This window comes from Mobula birostris, chromosome 1 (assembly GCF_030028105.1).
Source record: "Mobula birostris isolate sMobBir1 chromosome 1, sMobBir1.hap1, whole genome shotgun sequence".
Classification (NCBI taxonomy): Eukaryota; Metazoa; Chordata; class Chondrichthyes; order Myliobatiformes; family Myliobatidae; genus Mobula; species Mobula birostris.
Genome location: NC_092370.1, coordinates 72,479,603 through 72,502,987, shown reverse-complemented (window position 1 = coordinate 72,502,987; position 23,385 = coordinate 72,479,603). Strand labels below are relative to the sequence as shown.

At 39.5% G+C, this 23,385-nt stretch overlaps 1 protein-coding gene across 1 annotated transcript in view; it reads right to left on the bottom strand.

Moving 5' to 3' along the window:
• Positions 1-23,385, bottom strand: part of tmem67 (transmembrane protein 67) — a 173,290-nt gene that overhangs the window by 15,738 nt on the left and 134,167 nt on the right. Inside the window, exons 19-20 of the mRNA XM_072245077.1 lie at positions 23,016-23,115; positions 15,836-15,975 (exon numbers count right to left, since the gene is read on the bottom strand). Coding sequence (XP_072101178.1) covers positions 15,836-15,975; positions 23,016-23,115 — 240 coding nt within the window. The remainder of the gene's footprint in view (positions 1-15,835; positions 15,976-23,015; positions 23,116-23,385) is intronic.

Sequence of the window (23,385 nt, the reverse complement as noted above, 5' to 3'; positions counted from 1 at the left end):
ATTTTAGGTACTTTAGGTTAAATGAAGAGAAACTAATGTTCTGCTTCCCATTGCTTTCTAGAGACATTTCCTGGAGAAGGCATTTGCTGTTGTATTAGGATAAGGTCAATCTTTACCGCTATGCCATCAGAATGAAAAGGTAGCCGCTGTTAAATTATGTAGGTTCAGGAATGAATAATGACCACTCACAAAAAGTTGATATCTGTGGAGTTGTATGCTGTAAGAATAAGTGGTACTGATATTCAGTTCTAAGCAACTAATTGTGTATGGTTAAATTTTGCCAACAACATGATAGCATGCACAACATGAATTTCTGGAATACATTATACACAGGTAGATTTTCACTGGTAAATGTGGACTTTAGTTAAGTCTACATTAAAAACTCTCAAGTTAAGGAGTGCCATATGGTGAAAGAAGCATAAATTAATTAGAAAATATTTAAAAGAGTACTCTACAAGACTTCTGTCTCCAAAATATTTGGCTGAACCATTAAGTTGCTGAATGATCTATGTGCTCTTTTGTTCTATGTGCTTTTAATTGGGATCCCTCACCCAAAGCACGTCCAAAGTTTAGACATATTGTCCAGGAATTTTAGATAATTTAAATTTTACTACATAAAACGAGGCTGTTTGTTGCATTACATCTATGCCCCAAGTCTCCTAAATACTTGTAAAATTTTTTTCTCATTTTTCTTTTTTAAGATTCAATAGCTTGTGATAGATCATTTATTGCCCTTAAGGCTTTCTAAAGGCATCACAATAAAAAATCTGTTATTTATCTATTTATTTGAGATACAGCATGGAATAGATTCTTCTGGCCCTTCAAGTTGTGCCACCCAGCAATCCTTGATTTAACTCTAGCCTAATCACAGGACAATTTACGATGACAATGAACCTCCTGTTACACCTTTGGACTGTGGGAGGAAACCAGAGCACCCGGAGAAAACCCATACATTCCATGGGTGGATGTACAGGCTCCTTACAGAACTCTGAACTCTAGTGCCCTGAGCTGTACTAGTGATGTGCCAACTACGCTACCATTTCTCCTTTTGTTTTTGACTGATCAGCAATAAATTCTTGCTTTATCATATCAATTCATTAACCATTTCCCCCTAATTTACTACATTAAAATCTCTCATTGTTTTAAATTTTTCTGTTGGGTCCACAGTTCTTCTTCTTTATTTCAATGAAAGTACTCAGTTTTCTCTCACCTACTTTAATATCTGAAATAAATGAAGCATTGTTTGTTCCTACACTGTTCCATGAAGGATTCCCATGAATTTTGCTATCAATATCCTACAATTGCTGTAAAAAAGTGATGAAATATCAGAATTAATTCTTTGCAGAGGTACTAAGCTATTCCTGATTTTAGCACCGTCCATTGGACCATCTGAATTACACATACTTCAGGCTGTAGGCCCAAATCTGATGTAACACAAAGGTCAAGGTATTTGGTAATGCATGTAAAGGTACAGTGTAAGGTGTACATGTGGTGACGTGAACTGAGTTTGCGATGTGGTTTGGTGAAGGTGGTTTTGAATTGCTGTGCCCAGATTTCAATCCAAAATTCTAGCAACAGAGCTAAATCTGTATTGTTAATTCATATTGCAGAAGTTGTTAGCCCTTCATGGAAATCTGCTATTCATTGATTATAAAATACTTCAGTATGTTAGTAATTTGGATGATAGAATTGATGGCTTTGTGGCCAAGTTTGCAGATGTTACGGAGGTAGGTGGAGAAGCAGGTAGTGTTGAGGAAGCAGGGTGTCTGCAAAAGACAGATTAGGAGAATGGGGAAAGAAGTGGCAGACGGAATATAGTGTCGGGAAGTGTATGGTCATGCACTTCGGTACAAGAAATAAAGGCATAGACTATTTTCTGAATGTACAGAAAATGCAAAAAACAGAGGTGCAAAGGAACTTGGGAATCCTTGTGTAGGATTTCCTAAAGGTAACTTGCAGGTTGAGTCAGTCGTAACGAAGGCAAATGCAATGTTAGCATTCATTTTGAGAGAACTAGAATATAAAAGCAAGGATGTAATGCTAAGTCTTTATAAGGCATTGGTCAGACCATACTTGGAGTTTTGGCCCCTTTATCGAAGAAAAGGTGTGCTGGTATTGGAGAGGGTCCAGAGGATGTTCACAAGAATGATTCCAGGAATGAAGGGTTAAAGTATGAGGAGTGTTTGAAGACACTGCACCTGTGCTCACTGGAGATTCAAAGAATGAGGAGGGATCTCATTGGAACCTATCGACATTGAAAGGCCAAGATAGAGTGGATGTGTGTAGGATGTTTCCTATAGTGGGGGAGTTTAGGAGCAAAGGGCACAGTCTCAGACTAGAGGGACATCCTATTAGAACAGAGGTGAGAAGGAATTTCTTTAGCTAGAGGGTTGTCACAACAGGTCAACAGCAGATCCCATTTTATTGGCTCTTCACTGAATCTTGGAACATCTAGACATCGAAGATGCATACATCAGATGTTCTTCATTGACTACAGCTCAGCATTCAATAATATCCTTCCCTCAAAACTAATCAATAAGCTTCAAGTCTGGCCTTAATACCTTGTGCAACTGGATCATCCATTTCCTCACTTGCAGACCCTAGTCAGTTTGGATTGGCAACAACATCTCCTCCACGATCTCCATCAGTAGAGATGCATCACAAGGATGTGTGCTTAGACCCTGCTCTACTCACTTATGACTGTGAGGCTAAGCACAGCTCCAATGCCATATTTAAATCTGTGACAGCACCACTGTCATAGGTCAAATCAAAGATGGTGACGAATCAGCGTATAGGAGGGAGATTGAAAATCTGGCTGAGTGCTGCCACAACACCTCTCACTCAATATGAACAAGAGCAAGGAGATGATTATTGACTTCCGGAGAAGCATCAGAAACTGTAAGTTGCTTGCTGTTATCATTTCAGAGAATTGTACTGGACCCAGCAGTTAAGTGTCATTAAGAAGGAAGCACGGCAGTGCCTCTAATTTCTTAGAAGTTTGAGAAGATTTGGCACGTCATCTGAAACTTTTACAAACTTCTTTAGCTTTGTGGTGAGAGTATATTGACTTGTTGCATCATGACCAATGCTCTTGTACAGAAAAGCCTACAAAAAGTAGTCAATATGGCCCAGTCCATCATGGGTAAAGCCCTTCTCACCATTGAACATATCTTCATGGAACATTGATGCAGGAAAGCAGCATCCATCATGAAGGACCCCCATGATCTAGGCCATGCTCTCTTCTCATTGCTGCCATCAGGACAAAGATACAGGAGCCTCAGGACAGGTTCAGGAACAGTTATTACCCCTCAACCATCAAGCTTGAGAACCAGAGAGGATAACTTCTCTCAACTTCACTTGTCCCATCAGTGAACTGTTCCCACAACTTATAGTCTCATTTTCAAGGACTCTTCATCTCATGTTCTCGATATATCTTGCTTATTTATTTATTATTATTTTTTTTTTCCTCTTTCTTCTTGTATTTGGACAATTTGTTGTTTTTTTTGTATATTGGTTGTTGTCTGTTCTGTTGGGTGTGGTCTTTCATTGATTCTATTGTGTTTCTTGTATTTACTGTGATTGTCTACAAGAAAATTAATCTCAGGGTTCTATATGGCATATATGTAATTTGATCATCATCACTGGGTGCCGTGCCCAGTTTGAGCTTTGACTGCCATGGCCCACACACTCCTGTTTCGGGTCAAGTGGATCAATTCATTGGTATTCATTTCCAATTCTCTAGCTGCTGTCTCCATCATCATTTGTCTTTGTCTTCCTCTTGCTTTCTTCCCTTCAATCTTTCCTATAATTACTGTGCTTTCTAACTCCTCTTTCCTAATCACATGTCCAATGAAGTTACATTGCCTTTTCATGATCTCATACATTATTTCTCTTTTTGTGTTTGCTCTGTTCATGACATCCTCGTTAGATATTCGTTTCGTCCATGATATTCTTTGCATTCTCCTCAAAAACCACATCTCTGCTGCTACAATTCATTTCCTCATGTTACTAAATATTGTCCAAAATTCTGAGCCATATAACATAACTGGATAAACATAACGTTTCAGTACTCTGAGGCAGGTTGTCATGCCTAGTTTAGTATTGGTCAGTATACTCTTCATTCTCGTAAAGGTGTCTTTTGCCATCCCTATTCTTCTTTTGATGTCCAAGTTGCACCTGCCATCTGATATCACCCAGTTTCCCAAGTAGCAAAAGTTCTTTACTTGTTTTATGTCTTCCCCATTTATACTCAGCCTGAAGATAGGATTCTCCTTCTTTTTGGATATCACCATACATTCTGTCTTTTTGCAACTGATAGATAGACCCATTTTTGCACTTTCTTCAACAATGATATCAATTAAGTTTTGCAGTTCTTCCTCCGTACTTGCAATTAACACAGTGTCATCCACATATCTGAAATCATTGATGTTTTCACCACCAACTTTGATTCCCAAGATGTCTCTTATTTTTTGTAATATTGTTTCACTGTACACATTAAATAAGTCGGGGAGAAAACACACCCTTGTCTAACGCCTCTCTTGATTTTCATAAACTGACTCACTTCTCCATCTATTCTTACAGCGGCAGTTTGTTCCCAGTACAGATTTCTGATTAGCGGAGGTTTTTCGAATCTAGATCTAGAGTTTTCTGTAATATTTCAAATAACTTATTGTGCTTCACTTTATCAAATGCTTTTGTATAGTCGATAAAACAAACAAACAAATCTTTTTGCGCTTGAATAGCTCGTTCTGATAGTATCCTTAACATCAATATTGCATTTCTTGTACCTTTGTCTTTCACAAAACCACATGGTTCTTTGTCTATTTCAGCTTGTATCTTACTTCTAGCTCTTGTCATTAAAATTCTTAGAAGTATCTTGGTGATATGACTCATTAAACTTATGGTCCTATGTAATTCACATCCTATTGCTCCAGCTTTCTTAGGAAGAGTGATAAATACTGATTTTTTCATCTCTTCTGGTATTATTCCAGTCTCATAAATGTCATTGTTTAAATCAGTAAGTTTTTCAATTCCATAATCTTCAAGGGAAATAATTTGTTCTGTTACTAACTCATCAGGACCTGCTGCCTTTCTTTTCTTCATCTTATTTATTACATTACGAACTTCAGACTTTAAAATATTTGGACCGTCAATGTTTTTCTTAATTTCTGGTTTTTCGCCTCGATCGTCTTCAAACAACTCCTGAATGTACTCAGTCCATCTGTTCATAATCTCATCTTTTTTCATGATAACGCCACCGTCCTTTGCTTTCAAACATCCACCTGAAGAACAGAGGAGCTTTTTACCAGTGATATTCTTGATTTGTTGATGTAACCTTTTTGGATCAGTAATAGGGATTCTTTCTATTTGCTCACATTCCTGGATTAACCATTCTTTAGCTTCTTGACATAAGCTTTTAACTTTTTAAATCTAAGGACTTATATTCTATTGGATTTGCTTTCTTCCGTCTCCTTTCTTCCATTAGATTTTTGATTTCATCTGTCATCCATTTATTCTTTGTGCTTTTTTCTTTTTTAGGAATCACTGCCTTTGCTGATTCTACCAAGGCATCCTTTAGAGAGTTACATTTCATTTCTACATGATTGCTACCATCTTCAACAGATTCTATTTCTAGACTTTGAAATCCATTCCTTACTTCAATTGTAAATTTTTGCCTTAAGTTTTCTTCTTTAATTAATTGCAAGTAGTCAAGGGACTGTTCAGGTATTTTCTTCTTTAGTTTTTTAAGTTTTACTTTTACACTATTACAGTCTGCACCTGGATATGTGTTGCATTGAGTCACTGAGTTTCTAAACATTTGGTTTATAGTAATAAAGTCAATTTTATTTCTAGTGTTATCACCTGGACTTTTCCAGGTCCACAAGCATCTTAGATGGTTTTTAAAGTAGGTATTCATAATGACCTGATCATTCATTTTGCACCATTCTATCCATTTCTCACCTCTTTGATTTCTTTCCCCTAGTCCAAATTTTCCTGTGGTATTTCCATCAGCACCTTGTCCTACTTTAGCATTTAGGTCTCCCATGACAATAACAATACCTTGAGATTTGCATCCATTCTTTGCTTGTTCAAGCTCTTCATAGAATTTATCTATATCTTCATTTGTTCCATCTGTTGTTGGTGCATATACCTGTACAATTGCTAAATCAAATGGTTGTCCTCTGAATCTAACAAGGAGCATTCTTTCTGATTTTGCCCAATGTCCTAAAACACTTTTTGCCATGTTTTCATCCATAAGGATTCCTACTCCATTAGTATGGGATGTTCCACAAGAATAAACTAGTGTTTTATTTCTATTCTGACATGATCCAGCACCTACCTAACAAACTTTGCTAATTCCCATGATGTTAATCTTTAGTCTTTCCATTTCATTTATCACATTGTCCAATCTTCCTGCTTGATATAGGGTTCTTACATTCCAAGTGGCAATAATTTTCTTTTGTGTTACTTTATTTTTATGAGCAGTAGCCTGATGACGGTCGGGGATCCCCTGCTGGCCAGAATCAACCCTACCAATCGAAACATCTTCAGGGTTGTCTTGAAGATCCTCTTGACGCTGTTGTTGTGTGATACATTTTGTGAGTTTTACCATGGTTTTCTTAGCAAATTGCAACGGTGGTTTGCTATTGCCTACCGTTGGGCGAACTAAAGAAAATGCCATTTCTCTTCCCAAATGGCAGAGGCGAGGATAGGTTCCAAATTTCAGTCCTGGGTATGACTCTAAACTGCAACCGGTGATGAGGCTCTGACTGGGGACTTGCAGAGCTTTGAGGAAAGTGGAGTTACCCCTTAGTCATTCATTGCTCCCAGGGCCGCTCTGGCCCGGAGCGGTACCACCTGCAAGGGTTCCTGCTCAGGATAAGAGCGAGGGCCAGCGGCAGATCTGGCAGGTTCAGTAACTGAACTTATGACGGAGAAGGCGGATGTAATTTGATAAGAAATTTATTTTGAATTTTTGTGAATCTGTGGATTTCATTGACATTAGCAGCTGTGTAGACCAAGTGATCGGATACATTTAAAGAAGAGGTTGGTGGGTTCTCGGCATCAAAGGTTACGGGGGAGAAGGCAGAAGAATGGGGTTGAGAGGGATAAAAAAATCATCCATGATGGATTGGTAGAGCAGACTGAATGGGCTGAATGATTCAGCAGACTCGATGGGCCACATGGACTAATTCTGCTCCTGTGTCTCTATGATCATATAGTATTATGGTTTTGGGATTATAAAATTGGTATTGAAATGTAACTCTTTCATTGAAATATCATTTTTCAGGATACCTGAAATACCTAGTCAATCAAAATTATGGAAAAAATGGTGAGTATTAGGGTGCAAAAATATTGAATGTGGCATTAAGAAATGAACAATGATTATGCATAAATAGCACAGTGTGCTAAATAGCATACATACTTCTTCAAATCAAGAATGTACTGTACATTGTAATTTGCTTGCATATCCTCCCCCATGCCACCTACCACAAGAAGTATTTTTAGGCATGGGGATTTCCTGATAAACATTTTATAAAAAATGATTGCTTCTCAGCACTCTTCACTACATTATGGAACTGATTGTTCTTAAATGCCTTCAATTAACATATCATAGAGATATAGAGTGTAACACTATTACAGCACCAGTGATCTGGGTTCAAATCCTTACAGACCCACTGCCTGAAAGAAGTTTGTATATTCTCCACATGGCTATGTGTTTTTCCTCTGGGTGCTCCAGTTTCCTCCCACATTCCTAACTTCAGAGTTTGAAGTAAATTTTATTATCAAAGTACATATATGTCACCAGAAACAACACTGAGATTCATTTTCTTGTGGGCATTCTCAATAAATAATAACCATAACAAAATCCTTTGACAGGCTTCTATACTATCCAGAACACCATCAATCTTCATATTCTCTGCAGACTTACTAACACCCTCATCTATGCTTTCATCCAGCTATGAATTCAAACAGCCAATTCACCATGTATTCCATGCATTTCAATCATCTAAATGATCCTCCTATGAGAGATCTTGTCAAATGCCTTACTAAAATTCACGTAGTCAACATCCACAGCTCTACCTTCATCAATCACCTTAATCATTTCCTCTGAAAAGCTCAACCAAGTTAGTAGGACGTGACTTTCCCTGCACAAGGCCAAACTGTCTGTCCTAATTAGATCATGGCTATCAAATTGCTCATAAATGCTATCCCCAAGAATCAACTCCAGTAACTTCCCTATCACTGACACAACATTTACCGATTTGCATTTTCCAGGAATATCCCTATTTCTCTTCTTAAATGATGAAACAACATCAGTTACTCACCAGTCCTCCAGAACCTTGCCTGTGGCTAGAGAGGACCTGAAGATATACTGTAGGTCAATGCCTCAACTATCTCATCATTTGTCCCTCTCAATAACCTAGGGTATATCTCATCAGGCCAAGCAAATTAGCACACTCCGCACTGGTCTCCCTGTCCTCCATGTCCCTCTCTTTGGTAAATATCAATATAAAGTACTCACCATCATGAACTCCCACAGCCCCAATGACCCTGTGATTTCAGTCTCTGAGACTGATGCTCAAGGTTCAAAATTAAAAGTGGATTTATTGTCAAAGTACATATATGTCACCATGTACAACACTGGGATTCATTTTCTTGTGGGCATGCTCAATAGATCTATAGAATAATAACAGAGTCAATGGAAATCCATCCAACCAGGACAGCATTTCATGTCGATGTGTTCAATGGTTTGGGGGGCTCTACCTGTGATGAGACTGGGCCGTATCCACTATTTATTGTAGGATTTTTCATACATGTGCATTGGTGTTTCCAGGCTATGATGCAGCCAGTCAATATACTCTCCACTACACATCTATAGAAGTTTGACAAAGTTTTAGATATCTTGGCGAATCTCCAAAGTTCCTTAGTCTTGCTGACATTGAGTAAGAGATTGTTGTTATAACATCACTCAGCCAGATTTTCAATCTCCCTCCGATATGCTGATTCATCACCACCTTTGATTCGGTCTACGGCAGTGATATCATCAGCAAACTTGTTTATGGCATTGGAGATGTGCTTAGCCATACAGTCATAAGTGTAAAGTGAGTAGAGCAGGGGACTAAGCACGCAGTCTTGTGGTGCACCTGTGCTGATGGAGATTGTGGAGGAGATGTTGTTGCCAATCTGAACTGACTGGGGTCTGCATGTGAGGAAATCCAAGATCCAACTGCACAAGGAGGTATTGATGCTGACGTCATGAAGCTTATTGATTAGTTTTGAGGAGAAGTTAGTATTGAATGCTGAGCTGTAGTTGATAAAGAGCAACCTAATCACCTTTGCTGTCAAGGTGTTTCAGGGTTGAGTGAAGAGCCAATGAGACAGCATCTGCTTTGGGCCTGTTGCTCCGATAGGAAAATTGGAGTGGATCTCAGTTGCATCTCAGGTAGGAGTTGATATGTTTCATCACCAACCTCTGAAAACACTTCACCACTGTGGATGTAAGTGCTACATTGAGGTAGGTCAACACACTCTTCTTGGGCACTGCTAAAATTGAAGCCTGCTTGAAGCAGATGGGTACCACACACTGCTGAAGCGAAGGGTTAAAGTTCCCAGTGAACACACCAGCCACTTGATCAGCACCGGTCTTTAGTATTTGGCCAGGTACCCCACCTGAGCCAGATGCTTTTAATGGGTACACCCTCCTGAAGGCTGCTCGCACATCAGCTTCAGCGATTGAAATCATAGGATCATCGGGGGGGATGAGGGAGTTCATGATGGTTCCTCCATGTTTTGATGGTGAGAGTGAGCATAGAAGACATTGAGCTCATCTGGAAGCGAAGCCTTGCTATCTCCACTGTTGCTTGTTTTAATGTTAAATGAGGTGATATTATTTGTCCTGCCACAACTGTTGCCTATACATCGTTAATTCAAATTTGGTCTAGAATTGCCATTTTCCCTGTGAGATGGCTTTCCAGAGATCGTACCTGGACCTCTTGTAACCTTTTTGGTCACCAGACTTGAATGCCTCTGATCTGGCTCTCAGCAGATTTCAGATCTCATGGTTCATCCAGGGCTTCTGATTGGGGAAGACTGTGAATGATTTTGTGGGGATACACTCGTCCACAGCTGTTTTAATAAAGTCTGTCACAACCATGGTATACTCATTCAGATCTCCAGATGAATCCTTGAACACGGCCCAGTCCACCGACTTCAAGCAATATCATAGCTGCTCCTCTGTCTCCTACGACCACCTCTTTGTTATTCTAATTGCTGGAGTTTTGCTCCTTAGCTTTAGCCTGTATGCAGATAGGAGGGCAGCCAAGTGATCGGATTTACCAAAATGCAGTCTGGGCGTGGAATGGTAGGCACTCCTTAACTTGGTATAGAGTCCTGTATATTGGGACCTCTGGTGCAGCAGGTTATATGCTGGTGGCAATTGGGCAGGTTTTTCTTCAAACAAGTCTGGTTGAAGTCTCCGACTATGATTTGAAACGTGTTGGGTTGGACTGTTTCTTATTTGGAGACGGTATCATGAGTATCGCAAGCACTTGATTATAGTTGGAGGGCAGTTGTGATAGGGGACTCGATAGTAAGGGGGTCAGATAGGCGATTCTGTGGACGCAGTCCAGAGACCCGGATGGTAGTTTGCCTCCCTGGTGCCAGGGTCCAGGATATTTCTGATCGTGTCCAAGATATCTTGAAGTGGGAGGGTGAGGAGCCAGAGGTCGTGGTACATATAGGTACCAATGACATAGGTAGGAAAAGGGAAGAGGTCCTGAAAGGAGAATATAGGGAGCTAGGAGGGGAGTTGAGAAAAAGGACTGCAAAGGTAGTAATCTCGGGATTATTGCCTGTGCCACGTGACAGTGAGAGTAGGAATGCGATGAGGTGGAGGATAAATGTGTGGCTGAGGGATTGGAGCAGGAGGCAGGGATTCAAGTTTTTGGATCATTGGGATCTCTTTTGGCGCAGGCGTGACCTGTACAAAAAGGACAGGTTACACTTGAATCCTAGGGGAACCAATATCCTGGCAGGGAGATTAGCGAGGGCTACTGAGGTGACTTTAAACTAGAATGGTTGGGGGGTGGGAATCAAATTAAAGAGGCTAGGCGAGAGGAGGTTAGTTCACAACAGGGGGATGGGAACCAGTGCAGAGAGACAGAGGGGTGTAAAGTGAGGGTAGAAGCAAAAAGTAGTAAGGAGAAAAGTAAAAGTGGCAGGCCGACAAATCCAGGGCAAGCATCAAAAAGGGCCACTTTTCAACATAATTGTATAAGGGCTAAGAGAGTTGTAAGAGAGCGCCTGAAGGCTTTGTGTGTCAATGCAAGGAGCATTCGTAACAAGGTGGATGAATTGAAAGTGCAGATTGTTATTAATGATTATGATATAGTTGGGATCACAGAGACATGGCCCCAGGGTGACCAAGGATGGGAACTCAACGTTTAGGGATATTCAATATTCAGGAGGGATAGACATGAAAGAAAAGGAGGTGGGGTGGCGTTGCTGGTTAAAGAGGAGATTAACGCAATAGAAAGGAAGGACATAAGCCAGGAAGATGTGGAATCAATATGGGTAGAGCTGCATAACACTAAGGGGCAGAAAACGCTGGTGGGAGTTGTGTACAGGCCACCTAACAGTAGTAGTGAGGTCGGGGATGGTATTAAACAGGAAATTAGAAATGTATGCAATAAAGGAACAGCAGTTATAATGGGTGACTTCAATCTACATGTACATTGGGTGAACCAAATTGGTAAAGGTGCTGAGGAAGAGGATTTCTTGGAATGTATGCGGGATGGTTTTTTGAACCAACATGTCGAGGAACCAACTAGAGAGCAGGCTATTCTAGACTGGGTTTTGAGCAATGAGGAAGGGTTAATTATCAATCTTGTCGTGAGAGGCCCCTTGGGTAAGAGTGACCATAATATGGTGGAATTCTTCATTAGGATGGAGAGTGACATAGTTAATTCAGAAACAAAGGTTCTGAACTTAAAGAGGAGTATGAGACGTGAATTAGCTAAGATAGACTGGCAAATGACACTTAAAGGATTGACGGTGGATATGCAATGGCAAGCATTTAAAGATTGCATGGATGAACTACAACAATTGTTCATCCCAGTTTGGCAAAAGAATAAATCAAGGAAGGTAGTGCACCCATGGCTGACAAGTATCAATTCCAAAGAAGAATTAGCCAGAAAAAGTGGCTCACCTGAGGACTGGGAGAAATTCAGAGTTCAGCAGAGGAGAACAAAGGGCTTAATTAGGAAGGGGAAAAAAGATTATGAGAGAAAACTGGCAGGGAACATAAAAACTGACTGTAAAAGCTTTTATAGATATGTAAAAAGGAAAAGACTGGTAAAGACAAATGTAGGTCCCCTACAGACAGAAACAGGTGAATTGATTATAGGGAGCAAGGACATGGCAGACCAATTGAATAATTACTTTGGTTCTGTCTCCACTCAGGAGGACATAAATAATCTTCCAGAAATAGTAGGGGACAGAGGGTCCAGTGAGATGGAGGAACTGAGCAAAATACATGTTAGTAGGGAAGTGGTGTTAGGTAAATTGAAGGGATTAAAGGCAGATAAATCCCCAGGGCCAGATGGTCTGCATTCCAGAGTGCTTAAGGAAGGAACCCAAGAAATAGTGGATGCATTAGTGATAATTTTTCAAAACTCGTTAGATTCTGGACTAGTTCCTGAGGATTGGAGGGTGGCTAATGTAACCCCACTTTTTAAAAAAGGAAGGAGAGAGAAACCGGGGAATTATAGACCGGTTAGCCTAACGTCGGTGGTGGGGAAACTGCTGGAGTCAGTTATCAAAGATGTGATAACAGCACATTTGGAAAGCGGTGACATCGTTGGACAAAGTCAGCATGGATTTGTGAAAGGAAAATCATGTCTGACGAATCTCAGAATTTTTTGAGGATGTAACTAGTAGAGTGGATAGGGGAGAACCAGTGGATGTGGTATATTTGGATTTTCAAAAGACTTTTGACAAGGTCCCACACAGGAGATTAGTGTGCAAACTTAAAGCACACAGTATTGGGGGTAGGGTATTGATGTGGATAGAGAATTGGTTAGCAGACAGGAAGCAAAGAGTGGAATAAACGGGACCTTTTCAGAATGGCAGGCAGTGACTAGTGGGGTACCGCAAGGCTCAGTGCTGGGACCCCAGTTGTTTACAATATATATTAATGACTTGGATGAGGGAATTAAATGCAGCATCTCCAAGTTTGTGGATGACACGAAGCTGGGCGGCAGTGTTAGCTGTGGGGAGGATGCTAAGAGGATGCAGGGTGACTTGGATAGGTTGGGTGAGTGGGCAAATTCATGGCAGATGCAATTTAATGTGGATAAATGTGAAGTTATCCACTTTGGTGGCAAAAATAGGAAAACAGATTATTATCTGAATGGTGGCCGATTAGGAAAAGGGGAGGTGCAACGAGACCTGGGTGTCATTATACATCAGTCATTGAAAGTGGGCATGCAGGTACAGCAGGCGGTGAAAAAGGCGAATGGTATGCTGGCATTTATAGCAAAAGGATTCGAGTACAGGAGCAGGGAGGTACTACTGCAGTTGTACAAGGCCTTGGTGAGACCACACCTGGAGTATTGTGTGCAGTTTTGGTCCCCTAATCTGAGGAAAGACATCCTTACCATAGAGGGAGTACAAAGAAGGTTCACCAGATTGATTCCTGGGATGGCAGGACTTTCATATGAAGAAAGACTGGATGAACTAGGCTTGTACTCATTGAAATTTAGAAGATTGAGGGGGGATGTGATTGAAACGTATAAAATCCTAAGGGGATTGGACAGGCTAGATGCAGGAAGATTGTTCCCGATGTTGGGGAAGTCCAGAAAGAGGGGTCACAGTTTGAGGATAAAGGCGAAGCCTTTGAGGACTGAGATCAGTAAAAACTTCACACAGAGAGTGGTGAATCTGTGGAATTCTCTGCCACAGGAAACAGCTGAGGCCAGTTCACTGGCTATGTTTAAGAGGGAGTTAGATATGGCCCTTGTGGCTAGGGGGATCAGAGGGTATGGAGGGAAGGCTGGGGCGGGGTTCTGAGTTGGATGATCAGCCATGATCATAATAAATGGCGGTGCAGGCTCAAAGGGCCGAATAGCCTACTCCTGCACCTATTTTCTATGTTTCTATGGTGGTATGTAAGCTCGGTCAGGATCATGGATGAGAACGCTCTAGGTAAACAGAACAGACAAGGATTTATGACTGAGGTTAAGCACAGCTCCAATGCCATATTTAAGTTTGTTAATGACACCACTATCATTGGTCAAATCAAAGGTGGTGACAAATCAGCGTATAAGAGGGAGATTGAAAATCTGGCTGAGTGGTACAACAGCAACATCTCACTCAATGTCAGTAAGACCTTCATACTTACTTCAGGAGAGGGAAACCGGAGGTCCATGAGTACTCATTGGGAGATCAGAGGTGGAGAGGGTCAGCAACTTTAAATTCCTTGGTATTATAATTTCAGAGGATCTATCCATGATCCAGTATGTAAGTGCCATTATGAAGAAAGCACGGCAACTCCTCTACTTTCTTGGAAGTCTTCAAAGATTTGGCATGCCATCAAAAACTCATCATGACTTGGTATAGAAACACCAATGCCCTTGTATCGAAAAGCCTACAAAAAGTAGTCGATGTGGCCCGATCCATCAAAAGTAAAGCCCTCTCCTCTATTGAGCACATCTACATGGAGTGCTGTCGCAGAAAAGCAGCATCCATCGTCAAGGACCCCTATCATGCAGGTTATGCTTTCTTCTTACTGTTGCTGTTACAAAGAAGGTACAGGAGCCTCAGGGCCCACACCACCATGTTTAGGAATAGTTATTACCCCACAACCATCAGGCCCTTGAACCAGAAGGGATAACTTTACTTAATTTCATTCGCTCCATCACTAAACTGTTCCAACAACCTATGGACTCACTTTCAATGACTCATTTTCTAAATATTTTTCACACAGAGAGTGCTGGGTGCATGGAATTCACAGCCAGCGGTGGTGGTGGAAGCGGATACAATAGGGTCTTTTAAGAGACTTTCAGATAGGTACATGGAGTTAGAAAAATAGAGGGCTATGAAGTAGGGAAATTCTCGGCAGTTTCTAGAGTAGGTTACATGGTTGGCACAGCAATGTGGGCCGAACTGCCTGTAATGTGCTGTAGATTTCTATGTTTCTATTGCTTATTTATTCTTATAATTTTGTTTTTTTCTTGTTTTGTATTTGTACAGTTTGTTGCCTTTTGCACATTCGTTGTTGTCTGTCCTGTTGGGTGTGGTCTTTCATTGATTCTACTGTGTTTCTTGTATTTACTGTAAATGCCCGCAATAAAATGAATCTCAGAGTTGTATATGGTGACATACATGTAGTTTGATAATACATTTACTTTAAACAATACTTGTGCTGAATGAAAATGTGCGCTAAAATCTAATGAATCACAGAGTTGCTGATAATAGGTAATGACACTCTGTATTTTTGTCTTGGATACAAGGTAAATTTCAGTATTGGGAAGTACTATAAAGTTTCATTCTGCAGGCTCTAAAAACTATTCATCATTCCCTCACACATGCATACATTTACCATACTATATACCTCCATTCTGTAAACACATACAATATTTTAAACATTTATCACGTTATGGAGAAAGCAGGTAATCTGATATCTGTGTACATTCCCTCATCTAATCACAACTTCCTTTCCAGAAATTGATTTTATGACATCTGAAGTGTGTTACTTGATTACATTTATCTATTCCTTTAAGAATCTTGAAATTCATACTTTATTTACTTCTGTAACAGATGTTAAACTTACTTCCAAAAGAAAAACAACAGCAAGAACTTGAAAAACAGGATTAATTTTCCTGATAGTCTGAATATTATTCCATTCATTTGCAACAAAATATGTTCTCCAGATGCTCACAGGAGCTGGTGCAGTCATTATATCACCTCCACCTACAAACAAAGAACAAACAGGTAATAATATGTAAAATGGAAAAATGTGTTCAGTATGTAAAAATAGAAATTCAAACCAAGATAAAGAATATGCTAGAAATGCATAATACCATCATTGGGATCTATGAAAAGAAAATGTAGGTTGAAATTTCAGATGGAACTTAGTTTCATAAAGACCAAGCTTAGGTATAGTATCTTGTGCCCTCAGAGGCTCTCTGAACATCCATCATTATCACTGCTGGCTTTGTCTTCTACTGTATTTTCTTTACAGTGGGCAGTAATGGAAAAGAAAAAGCCTCTTGGTGACTGGGAAAGGAGATGGGAAGTCACAGTTTTGCACAGATTCTTTGCCAGAACTTACCTAGGGAGGGGAAAGAAATGTCAGTCTTTTACCCTTCTTTTAAAGTCCTTTATAAGATATGGCCATCATTTACAAAAGCGAACTGTGTTGCCCATTTGTGGTTCGATCAAGATGTTTGTGCTGTCATCTTTTTTTAATTGGTGGAGGCCCTCTGATGAAGTACTTAACTTTCATAGTTATTGTGTAAGGAATTCCTGGATTCAGGCAGAATGGTGATGAAGGAACTGTGATCATTTCCAACTCAGGATGGTGTGTGACTGGGAGGGAAACCTGTAGGTAGTTGTTCTCCATTTTTAATTGTCTTGGTGACAGAGGTCACTTAGAGCATAATGGGAGCAGGAGTGGATCACTTGGACCCTCAAGTCTACCCCATAATTCAATATGATTCTGGATGATCTGCTTGAACATCATCTTCTCTTCTGTACTCATTTCTCATATCACTCAATTCCTTGATCTTTCAAATATTTATCCCCTTTATTGTCTGTAATTTATATAAACAATTTGGAAGTGAATGTACAGGGCATGGTTGATAAGTTTGCCATTGATAGTAAGTAGGTGGTATTGTACATACTGTGGAAGGTCCTGCAAAATTCTTGATTGTCATATGGGCTAAGGAATGACAAATGGCTTTTAATCTAGATATATATGAGGTGTTGCATTTTGGGAAATCAAACCAGGGTAGGATATTTATAGCGAATGGTAGAGCCTTGGGTAGTGTTATGGAATAGAGGGACTTGAAGATTGCCAAAGGTGACACCTTAGGTAGATAGAGTGGTGAAAAAGACATTTAGTAGCTGGCCTTCATCATTCCGTGGTATTGAATATGGGGCTGGGAAGTTATGATGCAGTTATATAAGATGTTGACCACGCCTCACTTGGTGCACTGTGTACAGTTTTGGTCAGTCTATTCTAGGAAAGACATTAATAAACTACAGAGAGTGCAAAAAGGTTTACCAGGGTATCGCCTGGACTTGGTAACCTGAGTTACAAGGAGAGATTGGCATTGACAAGATTTCATTCGCTGAAACAAAGGAGATGATCTGATGGAGGTATATAAGATCATGAGGGGGCATAAACTAGATGAAAGCGCATAGTCTTTATTCTAGGGAGAGGCTGCTAACAAAAAAAGGCAAAGGTTTAAGATTAGAAGTGAGAGATTAGAAAGGAACGAGCAGCCAGAAGCAGTAGCTGAGAGAGGTAAATTTTCAACATTTAAAAGCCATCCAGATAAGTACAGGGTTAGGAGAGGTTTAGAAGCTTATGAGCTAAATGCAGGCAGATGGGACTAGCTCAATGGGCAATACAGTCAGCATGGAAAAATTGGGCCAAAGAGTTTGTTTCCATGACTCAATGACACTGGATGACTATTTCTTCCTTGAAGATAGAATCTACTGTTTTGCCAATTATAAAAGATAAGCTAAAGAGGCCTGTGGTTTTCCTCATTTTGTTTTTCTCCCTTGAGCAACAGAGGCATATATGTGGTTTTCCAATCCAATGGTACCTTCCTAGAACTCTGAGGCTTGGAAAACCACAAGCAATGGCTCCTCCCACTTCAGAGCTACTCAGGTGCAGGTCATCTGAACTAGTAACTTGTCTGCCTCTTGTCCCATTAATCTTACTAATATCTTATTTTTCATTATAGTAATTGTACTTTTTTCTATAGTATTTAAAACTCGGCCACTTGAAATCCTCAGGATGCATGCCGTGTCCTTCATCATGAAAACTTATACAAAATATTGACTTAAGTCATTTCCTTGTTTCCTGTTATTAACTTCCCAATCACAGTCTCCAGGGGTCCCAAATTTATGTTAGCTATCTTCTCCATTTTTATATAATCGTAAATGCCCTTGCTGTTTGTTTTGATATAACTTAAACATTTTCTCTCAAAGTCAGTTTTCTCCCTCTTTATTAACATGTTCATCTCTTAATGCTGTTTCTTGTAAAATTCCCAGTCCACTGGTCTACCAATTGCCCCTGCCATCTTATATGTTGTAGTCTCTGATTTAGTATTATCCCTTACCACCTTTGTTAACCATGGATGATTTGTCATTCTCCTGGATCCCTCTTTATAGAGGGATTAATTTCTGCTGAGTACGGAGGAATGATGCAGGGCATTTTACAGATGATACACATAACATGTATATGGTGGTGAGGGAGTGAATATTTAGCATGATGGATGGGCTGCCAGTCAACAGGCTTTGTCCAGGATAGTTCTGAACTCTTGCAGCAGTATTCACTCAGAGGAGAGTTTTCCATAATATTACTGTCTTATACTTTGTTGATGGAAGAAAGCTCACACATTGTTTCTGACCTGTTCTTATAGTATATTATTTACAGTATGTGGCTGATCCATCAAATTTCTTGTCTATAGTTAACCTGCAGGATGTCAATGGTGGAATATGGTGATGGGAATATACTGATACTGAAAATCAAAGGCAGAGGGCAAGACTCCAAACAATTGGGTGGTTAGATAAAATGTCTTAAGAAAATTTGTCCTTAATGTTTCTGTGCTTTGAAGTTTCTGTTATCCAAGTTTGTTGCTCCCCTTCAGTACTCCTGTTGTCCTGTGTTTCTGTGCTCATTCAATATACAACAGTTCAGCACAGTACAGGCTCTTTGATACACGATGTCGTGCCAACTTTTTAACCTATTCCAAGTTCAATCTAACACTTCCCTTTTTTCTTCAAAGAAAATAGATTAAATCTTTAAAAGCTCTCAAAGTAATTTGTCTAATTTGAGTAAATTTACTGTGCCTTTCCTGCAGCCTCAAAATCATTCACCAAGTGAACCAAACAATGTCAATCTGCTGTTGGCTGATTTTTATTTGAAATTAGATCATCATAACACTGCAGCCTAATAGCTTAATTGCTTTGTCTATCACTGCATGACTCTTCATATGGAACTTAACTCAATTCTATACTGTAACACTTCTGCATCTCTAAGAGTGTGATTAGATTTGTCCTTGGCTCTATCTACTTGCATTTCTCTCAATGCCATTCGCCAAATATCGTCAATGAGAACCCTGACATCAGACTTAATTGGAGGGGATTTCCTTCTAAATTGGTTATTTGCACATTGTATTCTGCCTTTGCATTAAGATCTGTCTGTGGTAGTCTATTTTCAACTACTGCACTGCTGCTAACACAGGTCACCACATTCAGTGGATAACCAAGTTTGTGAAAGGCTGCTAGAGAACTTCATTGACATGTGATCTCAAAGTCAGCACATCACGGAAGCTAGCCTCTCCTTTACGGACCCAGTCTGTATGTCTTGCTGCCTCTGTAAAGCAGCCGGTAGAATCAAAGACTACACTCATGCCCAGACATACTCTCTTCTCTCCCCTGCCATAGAGCAGAAGATACAAAAGCCCAAAAGCGTATACCACCAGGCTTAAAGACAGCTTTCACTCCATGGTTATATTACTATTGAATGATTCCCTAGTAAGATAAGATGGAATTTTCACTTCACAATCTATCTCATTACAATCCTGCACCTTATTGTCTACCGGCACTGCACTTTCTCTGTAGCTGTTACACTTTATTCTATTGTTTTACCTTAAAGTACCTCAGTGCACTGTGTAATTAATTGATATGTATGAATAGTATTTAAGGGAAGCTATTTGCTGTACCTTTGTACATGTGACAATAATAAACCAATTCCAATTCAATGATGATAAAGAATTATTTTAATTACACCTGATGGGCATGGATTGAAGATTGATTATAGTCTAGAAGACAGAGTCAGAATATAAGGTCCTCTGAGGTTGGAAGGAGTGCCCCATGAATTAATTCTTGACTCTAAATCCTTTATGATTTTCATTAATGACATAGAGGATGGGGTAAAGTGTAATCTATCCAAGTTTTGTTGAAGACATAAAAATAAGTGGGAGGGTATGCCCATTGAGATATTATGGTTCTGCAAATAGATATAGATTTTTAAAATCCATTTAAACATTTTCTCACCATTTCAATTACATTACTTCTTGCAGATGAATCTGTGTTTTAACCTACACATAAGAACCTCCAAACTGTGAAAAGACAATGGGTTGGAAAGTCTAAAAATGAGAGAGCAAGTTATTTCTTGTTTACCCTTCTGAGGTAATTGAAAACTCTATTTAACTTTGATTCTTTAAAAATTTAATTAACTTGCACAAAGTTTTGCATATCTATCAACCTTGTACTCACAATGTTGCATTGGCTCTTAATTTATTAATGCATCATTTGCTTAATTTTCATCCTTGTTTCAAACCTTTCTATTGTCTTCTCCTTCCCTAATACTATAATCTCCTCCAGCCCCACAACCATCCAAGGTATCTGCAATATCAATTGTTCTCTTCATCATCTCAGAATTAAATAACTCCACCAGTAATAGCCATGCCTTTACCTGCCAAGATCTCAGCACAGAATTTTTTCCTTCCCATCTCTCCTTCTTTAAGAAAGTTGAACCATTTCTCCTTTTTTATATTATATGTGGCTCAGAGTCAAATTTTGGTTCATTACACTCCTATCAAGAACTTTGGGATAGTTTTTCCATGCTAAAAGCAGTATATCAATATAAATTGAAGTTGAAATATTGATTGTTACTGTTGTTCTGAGGCCACACTAACCATGAGTATACTACAGAAGTTAAGATTTAGTTGTAGAAATCTAACGATAACCAATGACATCTGATGAAACATAAGCAGTTTAGGAGGACAAACCTGCTAATAACCAAAGTGGAGGGATGAGCCCTCCAAATAATACTGGCAGAGATTTTTAATTGAATATGAATCTATAAGTTATTAAATGAATTATTGTCACAATGAGCAAAGCACTGAGGTAGCCCAATTTTATGATTGTGTCCTACAGCCATCATTGGATCTGAATTTGAATTTCCTAACTTGTTCTGTCATGTTCACTGAATGTAGGATCCTGAGCCAATATGATGCAGGATGAATGCCCACTTAACTGGGTATATAAACATTTGATTTATGTTTTCAAGGCCATACCAATGGATTTCTCAGCTGCACATTTTTCCAAGTGAAGTGTCCTGGGTATTCTATGGTGCAGTGCAAGTTCCTAGTGTGTTATGTAGTAAAAATCTTAATGCTGTGTTTCATTAATTATAATCAGATCCTCTGCGTATATGGTAGTAGTCATTAATATATGGTGATGCTCTTTTGTATCTGATATTCACCGTGATGTTATTGCAAGAAGATATATTATACAGAGAGCCCATGAATAGACAGCACCAAAGTAGGCCTTAGAAAACTGAGGCCAGATTTGACATTATTTAAGAAAATTCTGCCATTAACAAGGAGTCTCTGTCACCTAGTTCTTTCAGGTGAGTTTCTGCTTCTTTCTCAATTGCTGACACACCCAACTACTGGCACACTGAAATCCGTGAGCAACTTCCAGGTCATATCCCAGTTGTTCTTCCTGATTATGTATAAGGCATTGGTAAGGCCAAATTTGAAGTATTGTGTACAGTTCTGGTCACTGAATTATAGGAAAGATGTCAATAAAATTGAGAGAGTTCAGAGGAGGTTTACTACAATGTTGCCTGGGTTTCATCTCCTAGGTTACAGAGAAAGGTTGAACAAGTTAGGTCTTTATTCTTTGGAGCGTAGAAGGTTGAGGGGGGACTTGATAGAGGTGTTTAAAATTATGAGGGGGATTGATAGAGTTGACGTGGATAGGCTTTTTCCATTGAGAATGGGGGAGATTGAAACAAGAGGACATGAGTTGAGAGTTAAAGGGCAAAAGTTTAGGGGTAATATGAGGGGGAACTTCTTTACTCAGAGAGTGGTAGCTGTGTGGAATGAGCTTCCAGCAGAAGTGGTTGAGGCAGGTTCGATGTTGTCGTTTAAAGTTAAATTGGATAGATATATGGACAGGAAAGGAATGGAGGGTTATGGGCTGAGTGCAGGTAGGTGGGACTAGGTGAGAGTATGAGTTCAGTACGGACCAGAAGGGCTGAGATGGCCTGTTTCCATGCTGTAATTGTTATATGGTTATATATATTATCCTCTCAAGTGCTCCCAATCTTTCTATATCGTCACCCCTGTGCCAAATCATTTCCCTCACAAAACATAAGATTATCTGCACCATGCAATGCAGACTCTACCCCTACTTCCCATCTTCTTGTCACAGTTTCTACCTTCTAATCTTCTCCACAAACACCACACATATAAGCCCACTTCCTCTGCAAACTCTGTTCCCTGCATTTCCAGAAAATCAGATATAATGGCATTGTGAGAGTTTCTTCACACAAGGCTTATGCTGTGCATGATTGCCTTGGAAGTTGAAAATGATCTGTTTGAGGTGTGGTCTAAAACATCTTTACCAGCCCATCATAATTTTTAGGGCAATATCCCCAACAACTCCGTATCTATTGAGCTAATGGTAAAACTCAAAGTAACCCAGGATCACATACTGTAAACTGATGGAAACAAGATTTCTGCCAAGGCAGGTGAAGTTTTCCAGTTCTAACATGCTGCGAGAGATATGACCAAAGGTTCTTTTAAAAATACGCATGGTTATTAATCAGGTCACTCACAAATATTTTCTGTATTTTTATACAGCTTTTAAAAACTAATACTAACACACCAAAAATATTTTAAATATTTTTGTCAAGATTTAACATGAATTTAATAAGACAAATAACAGGCAAATATGATGGAAAAAATTGCAAAATATACCTGCAATAGATTTGATGATCTTGCCTTTGGGTCTCTCCCAGTCAATAAAAAAGATATCCACAGTTAACTGGTTTCCTAGTTTGTGTAATAGCTGAAGAAACTAAGAGAAAGGGTATTCACAGTGATGAGAAGCAAAGTACATGGCAGAAGTTATCAGGAATTGATTAGAGAAAACACAGTATTATGATTAATTACTAAAATAGAGGAAGTAAATAACCTAAGTACAATTCAATCACAAACCGGAGAAAATCTGCAGATCCTGGAAATCCAAGCAACACATACAAAATGCTGGAGGAACTCAACAGGCCAGGCAGCATCTAGGAAAAGAGTACAGAGTACAGAGAAGTATACATCTTCCCCTCAGCTCCAT